Here is a 22,823-nt window from a genome sequence, read left to right as displayed (position 1 = left end):
TGTTTTTAGATAGGTTAGTTATTGAATAAATGAGTAAATTATTTGCTGAAATGGCATATATCAAAAGAACACCTTGATGAGATCTATGGGCCCCTTTAGCCATTATATCAGTACACCCTATGCTTGTCCTGTAAGTATGATGTGACTCCACAGAATGGTTGCTGAAGGAAAGATCTCTAGTTTCCGCAATTTTCATTTATGAAGGATGAGATGTCTCTCTACTCCTAAAAAGGAGATTTAAAGCATCCAGTAAATTAATGAAAAAGTTGAATTTTAGAGTAACCCAACTTTGACAAACCCCTAGACCTGTTCTCATTGCCCACGGTTCAGCAGCAGTGCTCAGCAAGATGATAGTTTTGCTGGAATCCAAAAATCCGTTTACCATGAGAATTTCTCATCACACCACTACATGCAGCTTGTTTCTCAACTGTAGTTGCGCCACATCCACATCAACTCTGATACATCCGAATGGAGGCGGTTTCCATATTGCTTCCTTTCTTCTGACACCCTGTGCCAGGCAACTTTAATTTGAATTTGCTTAGAGTTCTCTCAATTTTTAAAAGGATGTAGTATGGCACATGTTATTAATAAAAATTAATTTTAATTATTATTTAATTAAAAAATGATAGAAAAATATTTTAAAAATTATAAAAAATGACTAAAAATATTTTGATCCTTTTATGTAATTTTTGGGTCCTAGATGTAATTGTTGGTCCTTTATTTTAATTTTTTTGATCATTTTTTATAATTTTTGAGGTCTTTTTTTGCTCAACTAATAATTAAAGTTAACATTATTTGTTAATGCTAGGGGCAAGATTGCACTATTTTTAAAAATTAAAAAAATAATTTACACAATAAATAAATTCAAGGCTTATGATATTACTGTACTTAAAGTTTAGAGAATAATTTATTCATTTATCTATAGAGATTTTATAGAAAAAATTTATTTTGTATAGAATTTATAAAATGTATACATCATTTTATGTTTTATTACAACAATAAAAAAGTGATTGTTAGTTAGTTATTTTTAAATTGTATAATATCTTCATTGATTTCTGTTTTATAAAAATTTTAAATCTCACAGTTCAAACCCACCATTCTTATATCGGTAGCAAAATTTAATCTCATAAACTTATGAATTATAGATCAAATTCTTGCCAATTGGATCAAGTTTTGTTGGTAAAATTTTATAATATCTTTCCTCATCCCACATTTTTAAAACATTATCTCTCATTTATGATATTAAATTATCTTTAGAAACTACTCAAAATAGCTTTTTAAAATAATTAAAAATATTTTTCACATATTATGTTTATTTTCAAAATTTTAAATAAATATCATAAAGGCTTACAAAATAGACTTTAAAAAAAAGTAATCTTTTCCATAAAATAAGATGACAAAAGGGCCCTTAAATTATTTTAATTTATTGCATGTTCTCAGCTCCATTTATGATGATGATAGAGAGATAAGGCAGGAAATTAAATAGACACTCTAATCCCAAAAAATTATCAAAAATAATGATTTATTTTTCTATTTCATTGAACTAGTAGCTTTTTTTTTGGCATTAATATGAGTTCAAATTCAAAATCTTATATATGCTTAAATAGCCATAACCTTTCTCACTAAAATAATTGAATTTTTAAAAAAATTACTTATACTTTCCTTTCCTTGGAGAACCTTGCATATAATCCAGTAGAGAGCAAAACCAAATTATATATATATATATGTATGTATGTATGTATGTATGTATGTATGTATGTATCAGCAAATATTATATGAAACTTGAACATTAATTAAAGAAGTTTGACATCACTAATATTGAATTAATTTATGTAATAATAATGGATCAAAGGGGAATCAAGGTCTAAGGATATCCAGATACAACCAAACTGTTTAAACTTTAAAGTTGTCGCAGATCTACATACATTTCCACGGAAGGTGTCGAGACAAAGTAAAAATCTGCAATTTGAGGAATATAAAGGAAAGCTATATATTAATTAAACAGACACAAGGCTCTCTGTATAAATGAAAGCATGCTCATAATCAACCGGATACACAAAGCTGTGGGACTTTAATTCATTAGAAGTGAGATTCAATAGAGATAGAAACTCACACGTCACTTCACTTTCACTTCCACTTCCATCACTGAGACCTCCATGAAAAATATGTCTTGAAATTGGAGAAACACCATATTTCATCTTAACAGCATCATGACAGACTATTTCATTCCTCCAAATGCATAATGGATGTAACCAATTTGAAGTTGGACCAATACTACATTTCTTAGTCCAACCCCCCAGCTACTCTCCTGATCCATCACCCATAAATCAAGGAAAAAAGAAGAAGAATCCATGTTTCCAACCTTATAAGGACCTTGAAACAAGGCAAGTTTTTTCTCATACACCATTAGTTTTAGTTTTGAAATAGAAATGGAGATTGAAGAAGGTATAGGTATCAATGAAAACACTTCTGTTGCTATGTCAAATGAAACTACGATGTAACCATCTTCATTATTCCCCATCCCTAACCAGAACATAGTCCCATTAACAATCACAGCTGGTTGAAATATATGCCTAACTCTTTCTTTAACCCCAAATTCTAGTTGTTTCCATGAATTTTGGCTCAATGAATATACTTCCACAGCTTGATGGATTTCCCAAATTCTTACTATCTTATAATCATGAACTACAGGACTAAACCCAAATCCCAAGGAGTGGATGCCCCAATAATTATTTATTGACGTGACTTGTCTTACCTCTCTACTGGCTGGATTCCACAGCAAAATAAAACGAAAAGATGCATCATCATGGTAATCTAATTCCAAGCAAAGCAAGCCATTGCAAGAACCAACAAGTTTGACATCCCCCCTTGAGGAATTGGACAAGGGTGTCTTGTGAACCTCAACGATTTCCATCTTGGAATCCAGTAGGAATACATGCGGACAATTGGGTGGGTACCAAGAATTAATGAGGATAAGAGAAGGATTATTGTGAGCTGAGTGGTGGAGGTGGTTTGTGATGAAAGCTGGGGTTTGGATGAGATTTTTCCAAAGTTTGCAAACGGATTGAAATCGGATGAGGGATTTTACAGGAAGCCTTTTGAGAATTTCTATGATGATATCTTGGGGTAAGATAGCTTTGTCATCATCTTTCATTTCTATTTTGTTGCTTAAGTGAAGAAGGGACGTCTGTTTGGTATGTTTGAGATGGTGGGGAAGGAGTAAGAGAATGAGAGAAACAAATTGCCTTTTATAAAGATGAAAGGTGAGGGATCATGAAATTATGTCTTTTATTTTTTTTGATTGGCCAAGAAACTATATCGTTTAGAATGCTTGTAGGGGTGAGAGAAACATTAAAAAGTAGTTTAATCATCTTGAAGTGTTTTTTTTTTTTAAATGTAGTTATTTGATTAAATCATATTCCAACATTGTCAAATTCAATTAGAGATAATCCTTTTAAATATATTTTTTAAATTCATACGAACTTGAATTTAAAACCTCACTTAATTAAAAGCTTCCTCCACCATGATTCATGCCTATGGTCATTTTGGGAAGAAAAAAATTATGTCTCAAATATTTTTGTTGTTGATGTCTTTGTTTGATTAATTAAGAAACCTGTGATAGTATCTGACTCAGCGTTCACTAAAGACAAGTCCTAAGCCACATCACTTGAAAGGTTGAAGAATGTGGACCTCTCATTAACAAGGTGGAAAACCCGTCTCGTTTTATTGTACTCACTATACAGTGTTTTAATTAATTTGATTATCACAGAAAAGCAATGAAAGAATTTCCTATTTATTTTAAGCTTTTGTACCTTAGAGTGGTGTTATCATCACTACTGGCATATAACCTTTGACAATACCATATTGTTTTAAATAAAGAATCTTTATCTTATACTATCGTGAAGTATGTCAGGTTACTGTAGATCAATAGGGTTTACAATAATCTAACATTTATATTTTTTTAAGAGATCTTTATATTTTTTACATTTATTTCTTTTAATTTTATATATGAAAAGATCATGTGGGGTCCGCGCATAAAAAAAGCCTAGGACCTATAATTAAAAAATAGGTGATACATACACATACATATATATAAGATTTGTTGTAAAAATAAAAAGTATGAGACTGCAATAAGATTAATTTAGTTGAGATAAAATGTTAAAAAAATAAATATGCAATCAGTGATTTTTTTTAATTTAATTTACATAGAATAATAAATTTCAAATAAAATAATATTAATTATATCTTTTATATCTATAAGATAATAGTTTTTAAAATTTAATTTACTAATAATGAGGTATTTTTTCTTTTAAATCATTTCCGTAAATGGTTTAGAGGAGCAAAAATTCTCATCATTAATAATTCATTAATTTTTTTCATTTTTTGCTGACATGTCATGTCTTTTAATGTTAATTTGTTTGTGAATTCTTTTTAGGAGTGTTATATTATTAAAATATTTAACATTTATTAAAAAATGATCTTTAAGAAAATGAATATTGATTAAATTTTTTAAGTTTTTTAGATCATTCTCTATAATTTTTTTAATTAACTAATGATTAAATTAATTGATACTTATAATTGAAGTCTCACTTATTCTTAGTTAATATTTTTATATAATGCCATATGTTTTCCATTTTAAAATTAAAAAAAAGTTATAAATTTAACAAGATAATATTAATTTTATTTATTTATTTTGGTGTCTATTCTTCCCTTTTTAATATAAAATTACAAATATTAAAATATTAAATTTAGGAAAAAGAATATTTTAGAGAAAAGGTCCTTAGTTGACAAAAGAATTATATAGAATGACCTCAAGTGTTTAAAAGACTTACTTCCTCTGTTAAAAAATATAAAATATTTTTAACCGAATCTTACCCCTAATAAAATAATTATTTACTTTTAAACTAACCTTATCTTTTCATATTTACTCCTATTAAATATTCTTCAATAAATATAAAGTCATTTATTAATAGGATTACTTTTGTAAAAAAAATAATGATTACACATCTAAAAACTAAAAATGTCTTATATTTTTAAACGAAAGGAGTAACCGTTATTGATTTTCTTATAAGGTCATTTTCTATAATTTATTTAAAATCATCATCACCATCATCACCATCATCATCATTTACAAATCATTATACACAATTTATAAGTTATCTATAAATTTTTAAAAAACTAGTTCTAGCCATTAATATTTAAAAAATAATTTATAATTTTTTATTAATATTTATTAATAATAATATTTAAAATTAAATATTAAAATGTTTAATATTTTAAAAATATTTATTAAATTTTATTTTAACAACTTTAAGGTGACCATCACTTTCAGAGAAAGAGTTTAGGGATAAATTAGTACTCTCAGAGAAAGAGTTCACAGACAAATTAACGCTAAAGGACATGCCATATTCAATAAAAAATGGCAGAGTTAATTGATCATTAATGGAGGAAAATTTTTGCTCCTCTAAAAAATGATTTAAGTAAAAAAATGTTTGACTTATTAATACAAGGTGTCTAACACTTCTTAAAAAAATATATAGGGGAAAAAAATGACTTTAACCTAGAAAAAATTAAATTTAGAACCTATAGTGGGAAAAAAAGTTATATATATATATACTCCCTCCATTAAAAAATGTAAGATATTTTTTGAAGAGTTAGATGTTCAAAAATGTAAGGCATTTTTAGTCTTTTAATGTGTAATCATTGCTTTTTTTTTAAATGTCTCTATTGATGGTGATTTCATATTTATTATAAGATATTTAATAGGAATAAATTATAAAAAAATATGATTAATTTGAAAATAAGTAACTAATTTATTGAAGGGTGAAAATATAAGATTTGTAGTAAAAATGATAGATATAAGACCTGCAATATGATTATAAATTTAATTTAGATAAAATGTTAAATAATTAGATATGCAATCAGTGAGTTTTTTCAAAATTTAATTTACATAGAATAATAAAATTTAAATAAAATAATAATTATTATATCTCTTATATGATATGATAACAATTTTTAATTCAATTTATAGTGAGATGTTTACTGATCCTGGAATAATACACTAAAATAAATACATATTTTAAAATTTTCATAATTTTATTCAAATTTTATCTTTTAATTATTAAAGTAAATACACAAGTATCTGTGCGATGCTCGAGAAGTAAATTTAGTAAATAAAAAAACTGTTGAGATAGAACAAAAAAGTTGGTGGGGGAATGGGTGAAATAATAATTAATAATAAAAAGTTGATTTGATTCGGAAATCTATTTTTTCAAAAGCAATCTCATGCTACATTCATTCATTTGCAACATTATGCTTTTCGTTTTATTTTAAATGAAAATTATTCTAAAGTGAATCTGGTTGCTGTACATCAACATGACTGGATCCCCGTTAATCTGAGATTTATCATTTTTAAATATTTTTATATTTTGATATTTTTTTAAATTTTATATGTGAAAAGATTATGTGGAATCCACACAAAAGAGACTATCATTGTAAAATATATTAAGTACTGTAGATAAACAGTTGGATGCACAGTAATATCACATTTATATTTTTTAAAATATTTTTTATATTTTTACATTTATTTTTTAACTTTTATATATAAAAAGATTATGTGGGCCCGCACAAAGAAAGTTTAAGACCTATAGTACAAAAAATATGTGATATATATAAGACTTGTAATAAAAAATATAAGTATGTGACTTGCAATAAAATTATAAATTTAATTTAAATAAATGTAAAAAAGTAGATATGCAATCAATGATTTTTCCCAAAATTTAATTTACATAGAATAATAAATTTTAAATCAAATAATATTAATTATATCTTTTATATGTATGAGATAAAATTTTTACTTTGATTTATTTAGGGTTACTGATCCTGGAATAAGACACTAAAGTAATTTTTTTTATATTTTCATAATTTTATTTAAATTTTATCTTTTAAATACTAAGGTATTCTTATGATTAGGAAATAAATTTATTTAATAAAAAAAGTTGAGAGGCCGGTCGAGCACAAAAGAGTTGGTAGGGGAAAGAGTAAAATAATAATTAATAAAAAGTTTTTTAATTTGATTTGGAAATTTATGTTTTCAAAAGGAATCTCCTGCTTCCTTCAATCATTTGCCACATTATGTTTCTTTTAATCTTACGAAAGTTACCATTCAACCTATCACTAAGCAACAGCCACCACACACACACTTTCACATTGTGCAAGCACCCATAACCTGCCTACTAATCACATATTGTGCTTTATGCCACCACACACACACACACACACACACACACACAGTGCTTTATGCCTTATTCCACACACACACGCGCGCGCACGCACGCACACGACATGAACAAGCATTTAATAATAATAAAATCCTCATGAAATGCGCATAAAAATTTTCTTTTAAAGTCATAAAAAGTAGAGTCAGTAATTTAATCAAATCCAAAAAAATTAGAGTTAGGCTTAATATATAGGCTTTTTTAAGGGAGTAAAATTCTTTAAGCTCGATTTGAATAAGTTTGACTGCTGAATTTTTTGGCTTTATATGCATGTAAAGTCGGTAATTTTGGCCAAACCTGAAAGACCAGCCAGAATTCGGTTGAAAAAAGTTAGGGTCGAGCTTAACTATATGAGTTTTTTTAAGGAGTAGGATTCTTTAAATTCAACTCAAATAAGCCCGACTGCTGGAATTTTTGGCTTTATATGTATGTAAAGTCTATAATTTTGGCCAACCCCAAAGGGCCAACTTGAACTCGAATGAAAAAAGTTAAAATCGAGTTTGACTATATGGACTTTTTTTAATATGATAGAATATTTTAAGTCTGATTTGAATAAATTCGATCAAAATTGAACCTAACTCAAATAAGTTCGGTCCATCCAAATTATCGGCTCCAAAAAGTAATTGAAACTAGTCTGATCAAGAGACAAAAGTCATGATTGGAAATTGGAACTAATTAATCATCAACATGTGTGGGGGAAATTGAAAGGTATGAAAAAAAAAAAAGAGAACTGAAAATGTGAGGGAAAATATTTGATAAATAAATTATACCATGTGATACAAATAAAAGCGATTAAAAATTTAAAAGCTATTTATAATACATGTAAAACTTCTCTACAAAAATAGTATACTTTTCTTTTGCATTATTTACATTAGGGGCGTCCTCATCTCTGACATGTTTTAGTAGCAGGTTAGAATAATAATTTATAGGCAATTTTTTGAACTGGCAATCAATATACTTATACAAAGTAAAATTAAATACAGGAATTATTAATTTTTGTTATATAAATTGAGTAATAACCAGCTTTTACCAAATATAAACAGGCTGTTGACAAAACTAGTGTTATACAGCTTATACCCATATGTTGCACAGATGAGGAATTAATCAATTAATTTTAAAAAGGAAATCAAATGAGTAAAAGAAGTTTTTAATAATTTGAACGAAGGAATGACATAATCATTGACAGCTACAACAATTGTGTAAAAAAAGATATTCAGAAGGAATAAGTTTATTAGAAAATGGTAAGTATGAAAGGATAATGAATGCGAAGTAATAAAAAGAAGCTCAATTACTTGTATTTCATTGCTAATATTTTAAATTGCTTTCCATGTAGATTAGAAGTAAGACTTTGATAAGATATAGTACATTTTATTTACAAACTACAAGAGAAAATTTCAAATTGACTCATTCAGTCTTTTTCCAATTGAATATTTTCAAATAGATCTCATTATCATGACCAGTGGTAGAGCCATGTATATTTTAAGGGAGGCAAATGCACTTGAGTTGAGTGAAATTTCACGTAAGTATAGGCAACTTCATCCCATTAATTTAAAAATTCAGCCCTGCAGATAAGTGGCAATGAACATGCTTGGAATGGTCTGGTAGAAATGAGGAAGAGTGAAGAGCAAGTTGTACAGTCACACAAGGGAGACAATAAATCTATAATATTCCCCCATCTCAAATTATAGGACACTTTTAAAAAAATTTCTTCGTCTCAAAATAGAAGACATTTTAAATAGATTGAGGTTTTATTAAATGTACCAATTTTAATATTATCCTTTCTCTTTCTATAATTAATTTCCATCACTTCTCTTTTCAATATATTAAATGATGGGTATTTTAAAAAGTTTATATTTTTTTTTAAAAAAATATAAAGTTGTTAAGCGTTTTTTTAAAAAATATGAAGAAATTATGGGATGCATGTAATCACAATATTTTTACTAATATAACTTCCAATGTAGGTAGCATTTTAGCAGAGCAATGATCGATTACATTATTAGATCCTACCAAATTTATAGCATTTTGATGTAATTTGCTGTACAGCTTGATTTACAACTTTGATTAATGAAATTTCTTTTCCACTCAAAAAAAAATGTGCGAGGGTGGGTGATTTTATGTACAAGATGATGAAAATAAAAAAAACTATAAAATTGTTTGATGTCCTTTGAAAGTTCACTTTTGGAATGCATGAAAAGATATTAGGAGGGATAATACTCCCTTCATCCCAAATTATAAGGCACTTTTAGATAAAATCTTGCATATCAGTAAACTTCATTAAATATACCTAACAACCTTATCTTTCGAAAATAAAAATATAAACTTTTTAAAATACCCATCATTTAATATAATAAAAAGATAAGTGATAAAAATTAATTATAGAGAGAGAAATGATAATATTGAAATTGAAGCATTTAATGAAACATTAATCTACTCAAAGTATGTCTTATATTTTAAGACAGAAAAACTCCTTTAAAAGTGTTCTATAATTTGGGACAGAGTGAGTATTATGTTTGGAATGTATGAAAGGGTGAGACAAAGAATTAAAATGTTATTCCATTTCCTTGAAAAGTTTTTGTTGCTTTTATTTTTTTAAAAAAAATGGAATCTTCTTTATCACCGCATTTTAAATAATAACAAGACCCAAATCCCATGAGCTGTAGGGATGATGATTAATTAAGATGAAATCAACATTTTCAATTTAAATTTTGAGATTGAATATTTTAACATTAGACATATTTTCCCAAAAAATAGGCATTTTGATGATAATCTCAAAGGGTGGAAAGCCGTAAGTCGCCTCCCATTGCCATCTGTTTTTGCGTTCCGGAGGGATTTAGAGATTCTTATAAAAGTTACATTTGATAAGTTTTTTGTAAAAAAAACAAAGAAAATATTTTATGAATAAAGAAACACAAATTATTTGTCAAACTTAGTAGTTTAAATAAGTTTTTAATGGGGTAAACTTGGTTTTGTAACTTGAAAGAATTTACTTTCTTTGATAAATAATTATTAAAATATATGTAATTACATAAGTAAAAATTAAAAAATACAATGAATAACAAGATTTTTTTTATAAAAATAGTTTATATCATCAAACTTAAAAAATTGTTAATACTCATTTGTAATATGCTAACATATAGATTCATAATATTTTTAACGAATGAAAAATATTTCATTCGTAATATTTTTCAATACGCACATCAACATTTTTCATAAAAATAATCTTATTTTTATTAGGGTTAAGATACAAATTTACCTTAAAGATTTCTAGGGGCAGACACACCTACTATTCTCAAGTATTATTTTGGCACAATGTCATCCCAATATCTTTTCATTTGAGACAATCTCGTCTTGCTATTAGGGTTTGATTATGTTTACTATTAAGTTAAAATTTTTGACTGTTAACTGTTTTGATGGCTTGTCACGCACCACGTGAAATTACATGTACAGATGAAGGTGGAGAGGATCCTTGTTAGGGTTTGATTATGTTGACTATTCTCTCTTCTAACCGTTTCATTTCTCTCCCACAAGCCTTCCAAAATCCCGTTCGTGAAGATGGAGCGTAAGGAATCAAGAACCAGATCAAGGTGGAGAGGATCCGTTCACAAAGGTGGAGCCTGGATTTTTGTTCCCGTCCGTTGAACAAGTGCCCCGAAATAATGGCCTTTGAATTTTGCATCATGCAAGCTCTCACATATGTTATCATTTTACTTTTTTCACATTAAGAAACAAAATTAATTAATTGTACATAATGTTAATACAGACGCTACTTAGTATACATCGTGAAGTCTAAAAATAAGTCAAATTGTTTACAATTTATAAGAAATACAACTTATTAGTATATACTCCCTTTAGTCAATTTATAAGAAATACAAATTATTTGTAGGACACTTTTTAAAAGTAATTTTTAGTTTAAAAATGTGAAACACTTTATAATAATTAACCTACTTTTTTTAATTTTATCTTTTTTTATTAGCGTTAATGCATTTAATATAGTTGTATCATTATTTAAAGTTAAAGGTTAAAAAAAGTACATATCTTTTTTTTATAATGTCAAGAAAAAATTAAGTTTTTTATTAATTTCTGTTATAGAAATTTAGTAATAACCAACTTTTACCAAATGTAAACCGGCTTTTGACAAAATAAAAACAATTGACATATTAACAAGTTTGAATAATGTCGCACCCCAAAAATAAAAAGTGACCGGCACAAGTTATAAATCACAACACACATTCCCATAAATCTCAAATCAAAAACGCATTCCATTTCTAAAATAAATTTTGATTTATATTAAAATTTTAACATTCTTGATAATAATTATTATAATCAAGGATTTAATATTTTTGTAAAAATTTTGACAGAACCTTCCCTGTAAATAGGATCTCCCAAAAGTTTTACAATATATTGCCTGAAACAAAATATTATATCATTCAGGAGTTCGACTCCTTCCAGCTAGCAGATGGAATATGCATTGAAATAAGCACCTAGCTATAGCATATGTGGAGCATCTAGAATTTAGTTCAAAAAATATAATTTCATAATTCAAGTTTTTACATCAAAAGGTAGTATAATCTATAGCTCTACCACTTCCCAATCATTGATTAGCCCTTCAATGATCCACAAGAGATTCAATGTTAGCTAATGAATCTGAAACCAACACATTTTTCAGTGAATAGCATCCCCCAAAAATAGAATTTAAAAGTGTAAAATAATAAACTTAAATAATTATGCAAAATAATTAAAAAAGATGATATCTCAATATAATAAACTTAATAAATCTATAAATCTTAATCATAACCATAAAATGAAAGTGAACTAAAAATTGCTTCATTATATCATGTTTGAAGAAAACACATTATCCATATGTAAATCAAAGTAGTACACTGATTACTTGAAAATCATTGAAATTTCAAATACACAGTTAATTTAAAAATTTAAAATTTTGAGGATTTAACCGAACAGATAACAAACATGAACACACAGTCCACGAAGGTAAATAACTGAACATGACTTATGCCACGAAGATAAACATAGACACACAGTCCATGAGGACAAATAACCAAACGCAATCTGAGTTACGAAACAAATGTGAACATACAGTCACGAGAGTAATGCTAACCAAATGCGGCCAAAGCCACAAAACAAATATGAGTACGAAACTTACGAATAACAAATGTGAGAATAGAGTTTACGAAAATCAAACTAACTTATCATTAACTATGGTGTGCCAAGGGCTAACAAGATTGTTGTTAGCAATCAGTGTTCCGTATAAAATCTTCCTTCAAATTCATTTTCAAACATATGAGAAAATCATTACTATAAAAATGCAATTTTCAATCTCAAAATCCAACTCGCATTAAAAGCTTGCCAAAATAAAATTTCATAACTAATGTCTATACTTGCATTTATTAGAAAACCAAAATTACTAAAATTGATAAAAATAATTTCATCAATCTTAAAAGTATCCTTTGTAAGGAAAAGCAAATGCTCATCATAGTCCAAATATCCTTCAACATCTCTTGACAATTTTCCAACATAAAAATAATTTAATTAACAAAATAACTAATATATATCATAGTTGTTAACAAAAATAATATACATAAAAATGCAATAATTTTAATCAAAAACTTTTATTGATAAATTAACTAAGATGCTATTCACTTACTTATTAGGTTCCCAATTTTCAAAGATTTCCTCTCTTCAACTCTTATCATGGTCCTTTTCTTCCACATTCCTATAAGAATAAGAATAAATAAAATTTTAATAAACTTTCTTTTAGATTACAATGATTTCCTTCAACTTCTAACATAATCCCAATTAACTATCATTACTTAAAATTTCAAAACCAAAATTCATATCTCAGAGTTTGTTCCATTTTCCTCATTTATATCACTAAGTTCCTCTTTATTACTTTAGCCACACCAATCTATCTTCTTGAGATATAATTCTCTCTTAACCTTTGCATTAAACGCCTTAAATGCATTATTTTCAACCATTCAATTAAAACTTTCTAACATGCAATCTCTTGTCCAACAATTAATGTCTAACCACACAATTCCCAAAAATTCGAAGAGTCTACAAATAGCTTCATAAGCCAATTTCTACATAATTTCAAGCTTAAGCCACAAAATACTAGCATCCAAGTTGGTTATCTCTCCCAAGAGATTTAATGAAATTCTGAGAAATTCAAAGTCAAGTAACTCTCTCTAACAAACACTTCATCAAACATTTTATAGACACTAATTTTTGCACCATAAGTTTAGATTCTTCTATCCAAATTTCATTCCAATCATTTCTTCAACATCAACCTATTCAAAATAAAAATCATTTTAACTCCAAAGCTTAGACCCATGCATATCATCATTATGCTTTTAATGCAAAAATTTCAGCTTAATTAGATTTCCCTCTCCCTATACAGTCATGACAGCAACAGCAACACCAAAAGAAAAATTACAATTTCAACTAATAAATCACACACTCACGCGCAGGATTATCCGAAAGAAGAGCTCAATGTTTCTCACCTCAATCATACACGACACAGCAGGGAAGAAAGAGATCTTCACGAGTTGTACAGGGGAGAGGGAGCCCAACGTGCTACATCATAGCACTGTCGAAAATGAGAGATCTTGATTCTTCTATGGTTATCGGTGGCAATGAGAGGAAGGCTGGAACACTTACACATTTACACAGATGATGGAGAAGGAAGAATGATGCGGAACAAGGGAGGATTAGACAAAGCAGACTAGTGCAACACGCAGTGGAGATTCCGGCATTCACGCGGTCGCCGGTGACAAGATGAGCGACGACAGTGATGAGGGCTGAGGATGGTGATAGCTGGAGCAGGGATTCAAAGCTTCTGGCTCTCTCAACACCGACTCTGTTCTGTTCTCTCTGACCACCGGCTCTGTTGCGTGCGTGTGTGCTCAAAAGAGGGCCAAGGCCGAAAGAAAAATATTGTCTGATGGGGGCAGAATTATAATTTCAAAGGTTTAAGGAAAAGCCAATGGCCTTGTAGCCTAGTGGCATGAAAACTTTCCTGTAAGTGGAAGGTGTGAGTTCAATTTTGTTTGTAATTTCAAGTCATTAGTACTTGCCTCTTTAATTAAAATAAAAAAAAGGTTTGAGGAAAAAAAAATAAAACTCTCCCACAAACATCAAGGGGTTTCAAACTCAATACCTAATGGTTACATGGCTGACACTATATCCACTAGATTCCATACCTTCTCGTTAAATATGTTCCAAAATTAATAAAAATATCCTCAACATGACTTTCCAAAAATTTTATTTTATTTCAGTATTTATTAATATTATTACTATTATTTATTCATATAATTATTATTATTTATTCACTGTTTTAAACAAAATTTTCTAGGCTATTACAAATAAGGTAGCTAGATATTCATCCATGATAATTGAACACACACAAGATGAGATAGAATCTAAAGTAAAGTTCGAAACAACTAGTACTGAATCTCTCCATTCCAAACCACCTATCTAAAGGGCTTCAAAGATTTTATAGATCAGATCATAAAGGAAATATCTACAATATAGAAATAATGGTTTTTCAAAGTCAGGTTATTCAACCTGGATGTTGCAGACAGACACAAGGCTCCTTTTATAATTGAAACCATAACACCAGCTTTCACGACCTGCAGAAAAGTTGTGGAACTCTTTCCATTTCCTAGTAGTGAGATTGAACAACTTAAGAAAGTACCTTGGTTGACCCTCCACCTTACGTTCATCAAAGCACACTATTTCATTTCTCCAAATACTTAATGGCTTCAAAGCAAATGAAAATGATATAATGGTATCTTCTTCTGTACAGTACAAACTCTTCCCAGATTCACTAGCAACCTCCTCCAACACACACATATCGATTAAACAAGACGAACGACGATTCCAAAATATAACGAATTTGTTGTCGTACACACCAAGACAAATTCGATAATATAAATGATGACGTGCAAATGGTATTGGTGTAAATGTAAACACTTCCGTCACTATGGTGAAAGAAACTACCACAGGACAATGATCTTGTCTTCCTAACCAAACTATAGTTCCATCAGCACTGCCACTGATAGTTGGAAATATAATTTCTGTATTCTGTGAAGCTCCAGATTCTAGCTCCTTCCATGAACTTGTGTTTAATGAAAATACTTCCACTTTAATATCATATCCCCAGATGGCGTCTTCCTTTTTTCTGCGCCCCTGTTTATGACAAAATCTCACTATCTTGTGATCACTAAGGACGCTACTGTACCCAAATCCAAACTGGCACTTGTCCCAATAGTCATTCGTTGTTTGGGGAACTTCTCTGACCTCTCTAATCTCCGGGTTCCACAGCCAAAGCGAACAAGGAGACCTACTGCTAGCAGGATCAACTACGACACAAAGCAAGCCATTGCAGGAGCCAATGATTTCCCAGTAGACATGTCCGAAGGGATCAATCGAGGGCGGCAAGCTCAAAACTTCAACTGTTTTCATCTCATGATTGAGCAAACGTAAGGACAAACGCCTTTGTTGAAGATTGTGTTCATGGAGGAGGAGAAAAGGATTCTCATGATGAGAGTGGTGGATATGGTCGGCGATGAAAGATGGGGTTTTGAAGAGATTTTTCCAATCTTTACACACACATCGAAATCGAACGATGGATTTGGCAGGAAGCCTTTTGAGAATGTTGATGATAATCTCGATTGGCAGAAAGTGTTTGTCACCTTCACTCGCCTTCATCTACTTGCAAGAGGGAATTAGGGTTTTGGAATTCAAGGGGTGGCGGCAGGTGGAGTGAAACGAGCCAAGAGGGCGATTGCGTTTTGTAATCTGGGAGAGGCAACGCAGCAGAGAAAGAAATTGATTTTGTGTTTTTATCAAAATGTGTGCGAGCGTGTGGGTTTCTATGTACGAGAATGGTGAAATTAAAAATTACAAAATTGTTTGATGTGCTCTGAATATTCATTTTTGGAATGCATGAAAAGACATAGGATGGATAAGATTATGTTTGGAATGCATGAAAGGGTAAGAATTAAAATGTTGTTCCGGTTCTTTGAAAAGTTTTTGTTGCTTTTATTTTTAAAAAAATGGAATCCTCTTCCCCCACATTTTAAATAATAATAAAAAAATGCTTTTGATGATAATCTTGAGTGCTTTGAATATTAATTTCTCAGTTGAGCACTACAATACAAATTAAACTTTTTACCCAAATCAATTTTACCCCACCATTTAATCTCATTTCATCTTGAGATTTCTACATCATCATTATGGGGTTGTGAATCACCAAGAATTAAACATCCAAATTAATAAAAACAATGCAAGAAAAAAGGCAAGACAGGATGCTACTGGAATGCAACAACTAGACTGAAGAAATTTGAAAGAGAGAGAAAAAGGAAATAAAAAATGGGTCAGACCAGTCTTCTTCTTTTTTTTTTTTTGAATTTTCCAGCCAAAAATCACCAATTGGCAAGCTAAACGAGCTAATGCTCAACTTATTTTCCCAGTTTTAATCAAGATACAACCAAACTATTAAATGCTATTGTTGATATATATTTCCACAACAAGTGCTGAGACAAAGTGAAAATCTGCGATGTGAAAAATGAAGATTTCATAGGAATTAAGTCCATCAAATGTGTGTGTTACAGACAGATACAAGGCTCTCTGTATAAATGAAAGCATGCTCATAATCATGTGGAGACATAGAATTAAGATTGAATGGAGAAAATAGAAACTCATGCTTCACTTCACTTCCACTTTCATTTCTACTTTCACGTTATGATTGAGTTCTGTAAAAGAACGCCGTCTTAAAATTGGAGGAACACCATATTTCAATTGCCCATAATCATGGCAGACTATTTCATTCGATTGAATTAATCACTTTGAAGTTGGATTGATACATTATTTCTTAGTCCAAGTACCCCACCAACTATTCCCAGACGGACTGCTACTTTCTTGATCCATCACCCATAAATCAATGAAAGGAGAACCTATGTTTGACCTCATATTGGGAGTACGAAACAAGGCAAGTTTGTTCTCATACACTATAAGCTTTAGCTCTAAACAACTTATAGATGATGGCAATGGTATTGATATCAATGAAAACTCTTCCATTGCAATGTCAAACGAAATTACAATGTAACCATGTCCAATGTTCCCCCACCCTAACCAGAACACAGTCCCATTAACAATTACAATTGGTTGAATCATATGACCAACTCTTGCTATAACATAATCTAGTTCCTCCCATGACCTTTTGCTTAATGAATTTACTTTAGCATCTTGCTCAATCATCCCAATTGTCACTATCTTGTAATCATTAACTAAAGGACTGAACCCAAATCCAAAGAAGCGAATGTCCCAATAATTATGCATTGATTTGACTTGTCTTACCTCTCTAGTTGCTGGGTTCCATAGCAGAAAAAGATTCATTGTCATAGTGATCAAATGCCAGGCAAAGCAAGCCATTGCAGGAGCCAACAAATTTGACATCACCCCTTGATGAATTATCGAACACAGGTGTCTTGTGAACATCAATGATTTCTATCTTGGAATCAAGTAGGAGTACATGTGGATATTTTGGTCTGTTCCAAGAATCAACAAGGAGAAGAGAAGGATTATTGTGAGCTGAGTGGTGGAGGTGGTTTGTGATGAAATATGGGGTTTGGATGAGATTTTTCCAAAGTTTGCAAACAGATTGAAATAGGATGAGGGATTTTACAAGAAGCCTTTTGAGAATTTCTGTGATGATATCTTGGGATAAGATATCCTTGTCATCATCTTTCATTTCCATTTTGTTGCTTGAGTGAAGAAGAAATTAATTCTGTTTGGTATATGTTGGGATGGTGGGAAAGGGATAAAAGAGTTACCTTTTATAAAGATGAAAGGTGAGAAATGAAATCATGCTTAGGAATGCACGTAGGGCTGAGAGAAAAACTAAAAGGTTGTTTAATCATCTTAATTTTTTTTTACTTAACCATCTGATTAAGTTATATTCAAGTATTATCAAGTTTAATTAAAGGTAGTCCTCTCAACAATATTTTCTACATTCATACAGATTCTAACTCAAAACCTTATACTTGAGTGGCCATATAATTTTTAGTCATTTTGGAAAGTTTTCTATGTTTGGAATATTTTTTTGTTGCATGATCTCTTTGTTTGATTAATTATTAAAACTCTCAAAGTATGTGATTCAGCGTTCACTAAAGACAAGTCCGAAGCCACATCACTTGAAGGTTGAAGAATGTGGACCTCATTAACCAGATGGAATGCACGTCTTGATGTCTTGTTTCTCAATATAATAAATACTGCACACACTACACAGTGTTTTAATTTGATTATCACAGAAAAGCAACGAAAGAATTTCCCATTTATTTTAAGCTTTTGTACCTTCGAATGGTTCCATCACTGAGAAAAACATAATGTTTAAAGACAGAATTAATTTGTCTCAAAGGACAAACGATTGCGTGTTGTGTCCAATGAAAGGCGAGGGAACAAAATAAATTGGTGTAGAAAATATTGAAATGATAATAAATAAAAAATTTGTTAATTTGATCTGGGAATCTTTTTTGTTTTTTGTTTGCCAAAATGAATCTTCTGCATATATACGATCCTTTCCATTTTTTCAAAATTTTTATAAAAATAATTATTATATAATATTATATTTCTTACAATATATATATATATATATATATGTAACGTAACATCTTGCTTTTACGGTCATCATCATTTGATATATTTATGATTTTATTTGTTAATATTTTTAAAATTTTAAAATAATTTTTTTAACTTCATAATATATAAAAATAATGAATAGTTTGTAAGTATATATAATTTTTAAAATTAATATTTTTCATTCTAATATTAATTTTATATAAAATATATCTTGAATGAGGATAATTATATTTTTTGTTGATAAAATTTTTATCCATTTTTAAATATTTTTTTAAAAATTACGTAAGATCAAACTTGGCTTGAATGGAACAAGCAAATTGACTTCTATACTACCAAAAAAAATTATTTATCTAAATACTACACTCTTTCAAATATTTCCCTACACATTATAAATTTAGAACTCACTTCATATCCATTTTTTTAAATATTGCAGTACAAAGCTCGATCTTTTCTAGACTAAGTTATGTACTTATATTAATAAAAAAAAAAGTCTGAATGTTGCTTAAAGCTCTGCACCCAATGATAAACATCAATATGTTTTATCCGTGATGGGTTGCTTTTTTGCTTCCAACATATTTTTTTTTTCTTTCTTTCTTTCTTTTTTCTTTGCAAAGGAGATCCCAACATGTAATTAAATCTATATAATATAAATAATATATTATGGATCAAAAATAATACTTTATTTTATTAATTATAATTATAATAATTATATACTTCAAAAAGTTATAAAAATTATAAAACAACTACATAATCAATAACAACATAACATTACATAAATGTACATCATAATATATAATTTTAGGGTTAAACTGTTAAAATTCATTTCTCCCTTCAATATCTTTCTAGCAACGTTTGAGTACCCCATGGGGTGAGACAATATCATTTTTAAATACTTTATTCATTTAAAAATGTAAAGTATTTTTTAAAAGTTTTAATGTTAAAAAATATAAAGTATTTTTAATTTTTCAAGATGTAATCATTATTTTTTATCAAAAGTACCCCCATTGAATAAATTATTTTATATTTATTTTAGGATGAAATACCTTATAGGGGTAAATATAAAAATAAAATGTTAGTTTGAAGATAAATAATTACTTTATTAAGGGTAAAATTTAATTAAAAAAATCAAACTCTCAATAAAATATATTTTTCAGCTTTTTTCTTTCGAAAGAATCATTTATTTTTGCGGATGTGAGGCATTTTATTGGGTGTCCCTCAACGCTGCAACACATACTTGAAAGATTTTTTCCCTACAACTTATTTGTTTGGTGGAACAGATGCACACATTTTTTTATGAAAGATTTAAAATATATTTAAAAGATCTTAAATTTACCAGGTTGGATTAACGCAACTTTTTTTTTTTTGGGTGAAAGAATGATGATAGACTTCCAAAAATAAATGATTATTTTGGAAAAAGGCTAAAAAATATATTTTATTGAGAGTCTGAATTTTTTTTAACCAAATCTCATCTCTCAATAAAGTAATTATTTGTCTTCAAACTAACATTCTATTTTCATATTTATTCCTACTTAATAAGGTGTTTCACTCTAATATAAATATAAAATAATTTATTCAAATGGGTACTTTTGGTAAAAAGAAAATGACTACATTTTAAAAGACTAAAAATACCTTATATTTTTTAATATCAAACATTTTGGGAGATTATTTTGGAATGATATTGAATAAATTACTTAAAATAATATTATATATATTAAAAACTATATATAGCAGATAAAATCATAAAAATTACATTTGATAAGTATGAAAAAGATTAAAAAAATAAATATCAATAAAAAGTATTTTAGAAAAAAAATATTAAAATGAATCAGAAAATACTCTCAAAATGACACACATCCCCATGAAGCATGGCAAGGAAATGTCAATATTTTAAGAATAAGTTGTCGGTATTTAAAGAACAACTCGTCAAAATCTAAAATACAACTAATTGTTAATGGAGTTCTAATGTCACATAACTTAATAAAATTTGAATTGTATTTAGTCAAAATTAAAATATGAATTGCAACATGTTAAAATCTGGAATACAATTTATTGTTAGAGCTCTAAAGTCAAATAACAACTTGTTACATTTGAAATACAAATTACAGTAAATTAATGCAATGGACGTGAAAAATATATTAATCAGGAATTATGGAATAAGTTTTTGAAAATTTTAGAATGCAGCTCATTTACAATCAGTTGGTGTGCGATTTTTCTTTTTTATCTCCAAAACAAATAAAATAACTTGTGTAACAAAATAACAAAATTTTCATAATTGAATGATTATAATCATTGCTCATTTACAATCATATATTATTTCAATATTCAAACACTTTTAAATATTTTACCGTTAACTTTGTGGGCATAATATATTTTAAATTTGAAAATGAGAATAAGATTTTAAATTTAAAGAAAAAATAAATTTTTGTCATTTCAATTTAACTTAAATATTAACCTGGTCATATTGCAAAATATTTGAAATGCTAAGCTGTTATCTTTGTTTGATTTTATTAAACGGGCTATATGTGCAAAAGTCTTTATAAGTTATTTAAAGAATAACTTGTCAAATTCTGAACTATAAAATGTCAAAATCCAAACCACAACTTATTGGAGCACCTATGATACAACTTGGTAAAATTTGAATTTCAACTTTTTGTTAGAGCTGCAAAGATGGTCTAGTTACCGGCAACCTTGCCATCGGTGATGGGGCTGTGACACTAGTCATGGGCTGAAAAAAAATTTAATGAACAAGGGAAATTTTTATCATTTTGCACGCAAACCTATTTTTAATGGGATCCCTTAGTCGACAAAGTAATTTTAGAATATTTCAATCCTTTAATGCAAATAGGTCCCTTGAAAGGGACTTTAATGATATTCACCCTTCTTATTTTCATAGTATACATCAAAGGAAGTCTTTTGATGAAAGATAGAGATTTGATTAGATTTTTCCAAAGTTTGCAAATAGACTAAAATCGAATGAGGGATTTTACCGTAAGCCTTTTGAGAATTTTTTCATTTTCTCAATTGAGTGAAGAAGGTGTGAGAGAATGAACGGAAAGAATAATGTTGTTTCATAACATTGAAGAGGTTTCTATATAGTGCATACATGAAAGGTGACGGATGACATCATGTTTAGAATGCTTGTAAGGGTGAGAGAAAAATTAAAGTTGTTTCATAACATTGAGTAGTTTTTTATGAACGGAATATCTGTCTTCTAATCTTTCATGTTGTGCATTTCAATGTGTTGTTTGTATATGATTATGAAGACATGTTATTCAATGAAAAATATCCACTTTGATCCCAATTTATCATGAAAAAGGCAAGTGAAAGAATCAGCTAGTCTTAAAAGAATGAAGACAAAACTTATGTTATGAAATTGTAACTAATAATAAAGATTTAGGGAAAAGTAAGAAGTTATGAGGACAGGAAAAGATGATGAAAGGATGACGGCGAATATTAGAATGCTTTGATAAGAATATTGAAAACACGATGAATTTATTATATTTGATACCCATCAACTGTTGCGTGTGTGTTAAAGTTTTACATTGACTAAAAGAAAGACTCTCTTAGTGTATATATACTAAGGAACGAAGTAGGCTAGTAAAATGGGCTTGAAAGAAAAGTGGCTTTGCGCACATGAGATAGGTCAACTCAGGGCAATTGCAGTTAAAATCAACCGATTCACCCCCCTGCGCGCGAATTCAAGAGATAAATAATTATTTTTGCCTTGCAAGAGAAACTCAATTTTTGGCCGTCTGAAGTTTGAAATCAAACCAAGTTTTTGGCTGTCTGAAGTTTGAAATCAAACCAAGAATATTTTTTGATCATTAACCGAATTAATTTTCTAAACGTTTTGTCTTCCTAGCGTTTCCAGACAGGAGGTTAAATGCA

The 22,823-nt window shown here is 28.9% G+C and overlaps 4 protein-coding genes across 7 annotated transcripts; all 4 read right to left on the bottom strand.

The window, feature by feature from the left end:
• Positions 1-305: 305 nt before the first annotated feature.
• On the bottom strand, positions 306-3,200 carry LOC129284745 (putative F-box protein At4g09190). 4 transcript variants are annotated; one of them, XR_008586953.1, is made up of 2 exons: positions 2,114-3,200; positions 306-521 (listed from the first exon to the last, which is right to left on the bottom strand). XR_008586953.1 is itself a non-coding variant. In XM_054920200.1 (2 exons), exons 1-2 carry the CDS (start codon positions 3,152-3,154, stop codon positions 2,219-2,221), a joined length of 489 nt encoding a protein of 162 aa, XP_054776175.1. In that variant the 5' UTR covers positions 3,155-3,200; the 3' UTR covers positions 1,858-2,218. The 4 variants fall into 4 exon arrangements, 2 of the variants coding, with proteins under 2 accessions (XP_054776175.1, XP_054776176.1); XM_054920200.1 differs by lacking the exon at positions 306-521 and having other exon boundaries at positions 1,858-2,308; positions 2,756-3,200; XM_054920201.1 differs by lacking the exon at positions 306-521 and adding an exon at positions 1,860-1,959 and having other exon boundaries at positions 2,756-3,200.
• An 11,649-nt stretch (positions 3,201-14,849) lies between these two features.
• Positions 14,850-16,004, bottom strand: LOC129286145 (putative F-box protein At3g10430). Its single transcript, XM_054922161.1, has one exon. The coding sequence runs from the start codon at positions 16,002-16,004 to the stop codon at positions 14,850-14,852; it is 1,155 nt and encodes a 384-aa protein (XP_054778136.1).
• A 1,158-nt stretch (positions 16,005-17,162) lies between these two features.
• LOC129286144 (putative F-box protein At5g62660) lies at positions 17,163-17,636 on the bottom strand. Its single transcript, XM_054922160.1, has one exon. The coding sequence runs from the start codon at positions 17,634-17,636 to the stop codon at positions 17,163-17,165; it is 474 nt and encodes a 157-aa protein (XP_054778135.1).
• A 22-nt stretch (positions 17,637-17,658) lies between these two features.
• LOC129286143 (probable F-box protein At1g14315) lies at positions 17,659-18,054 on the bottom strand. Its single transcript, XM_054922158.1, has one exon. It carries the CDS (start codon positions 18,052-18,054, stop codon positions 17,659-17,661), a length of 396 nt encoding a protein of 131 aa, XP_054778133.1.
• Positions 18,055-22,823: the final 4,769 nt, after the last annotated feature.

The sequence above is a fragment of the Prosopis cineraria genome, unplaced genomic scaffold (genome assembly GCF_029017545.1).
Source record: "Prosopis cineraria cultivar Desert tree isolate PC_DT_omini unplaced genomic scaffold, ASM2901754v1 PC11, whole genome shotgun sequence".
NCBI classification, from domain to species: Eukaryota; Viridiplantae; Streptophyta; class Magnoliopsida; order Fabales; family Fabaceae; genus Prosopis; species Prosopis cineraria.
Note: the sequence above shows the minus strand (reverse complement) of the source record. Positions and strands in the feature narration are given on the sequence as shown.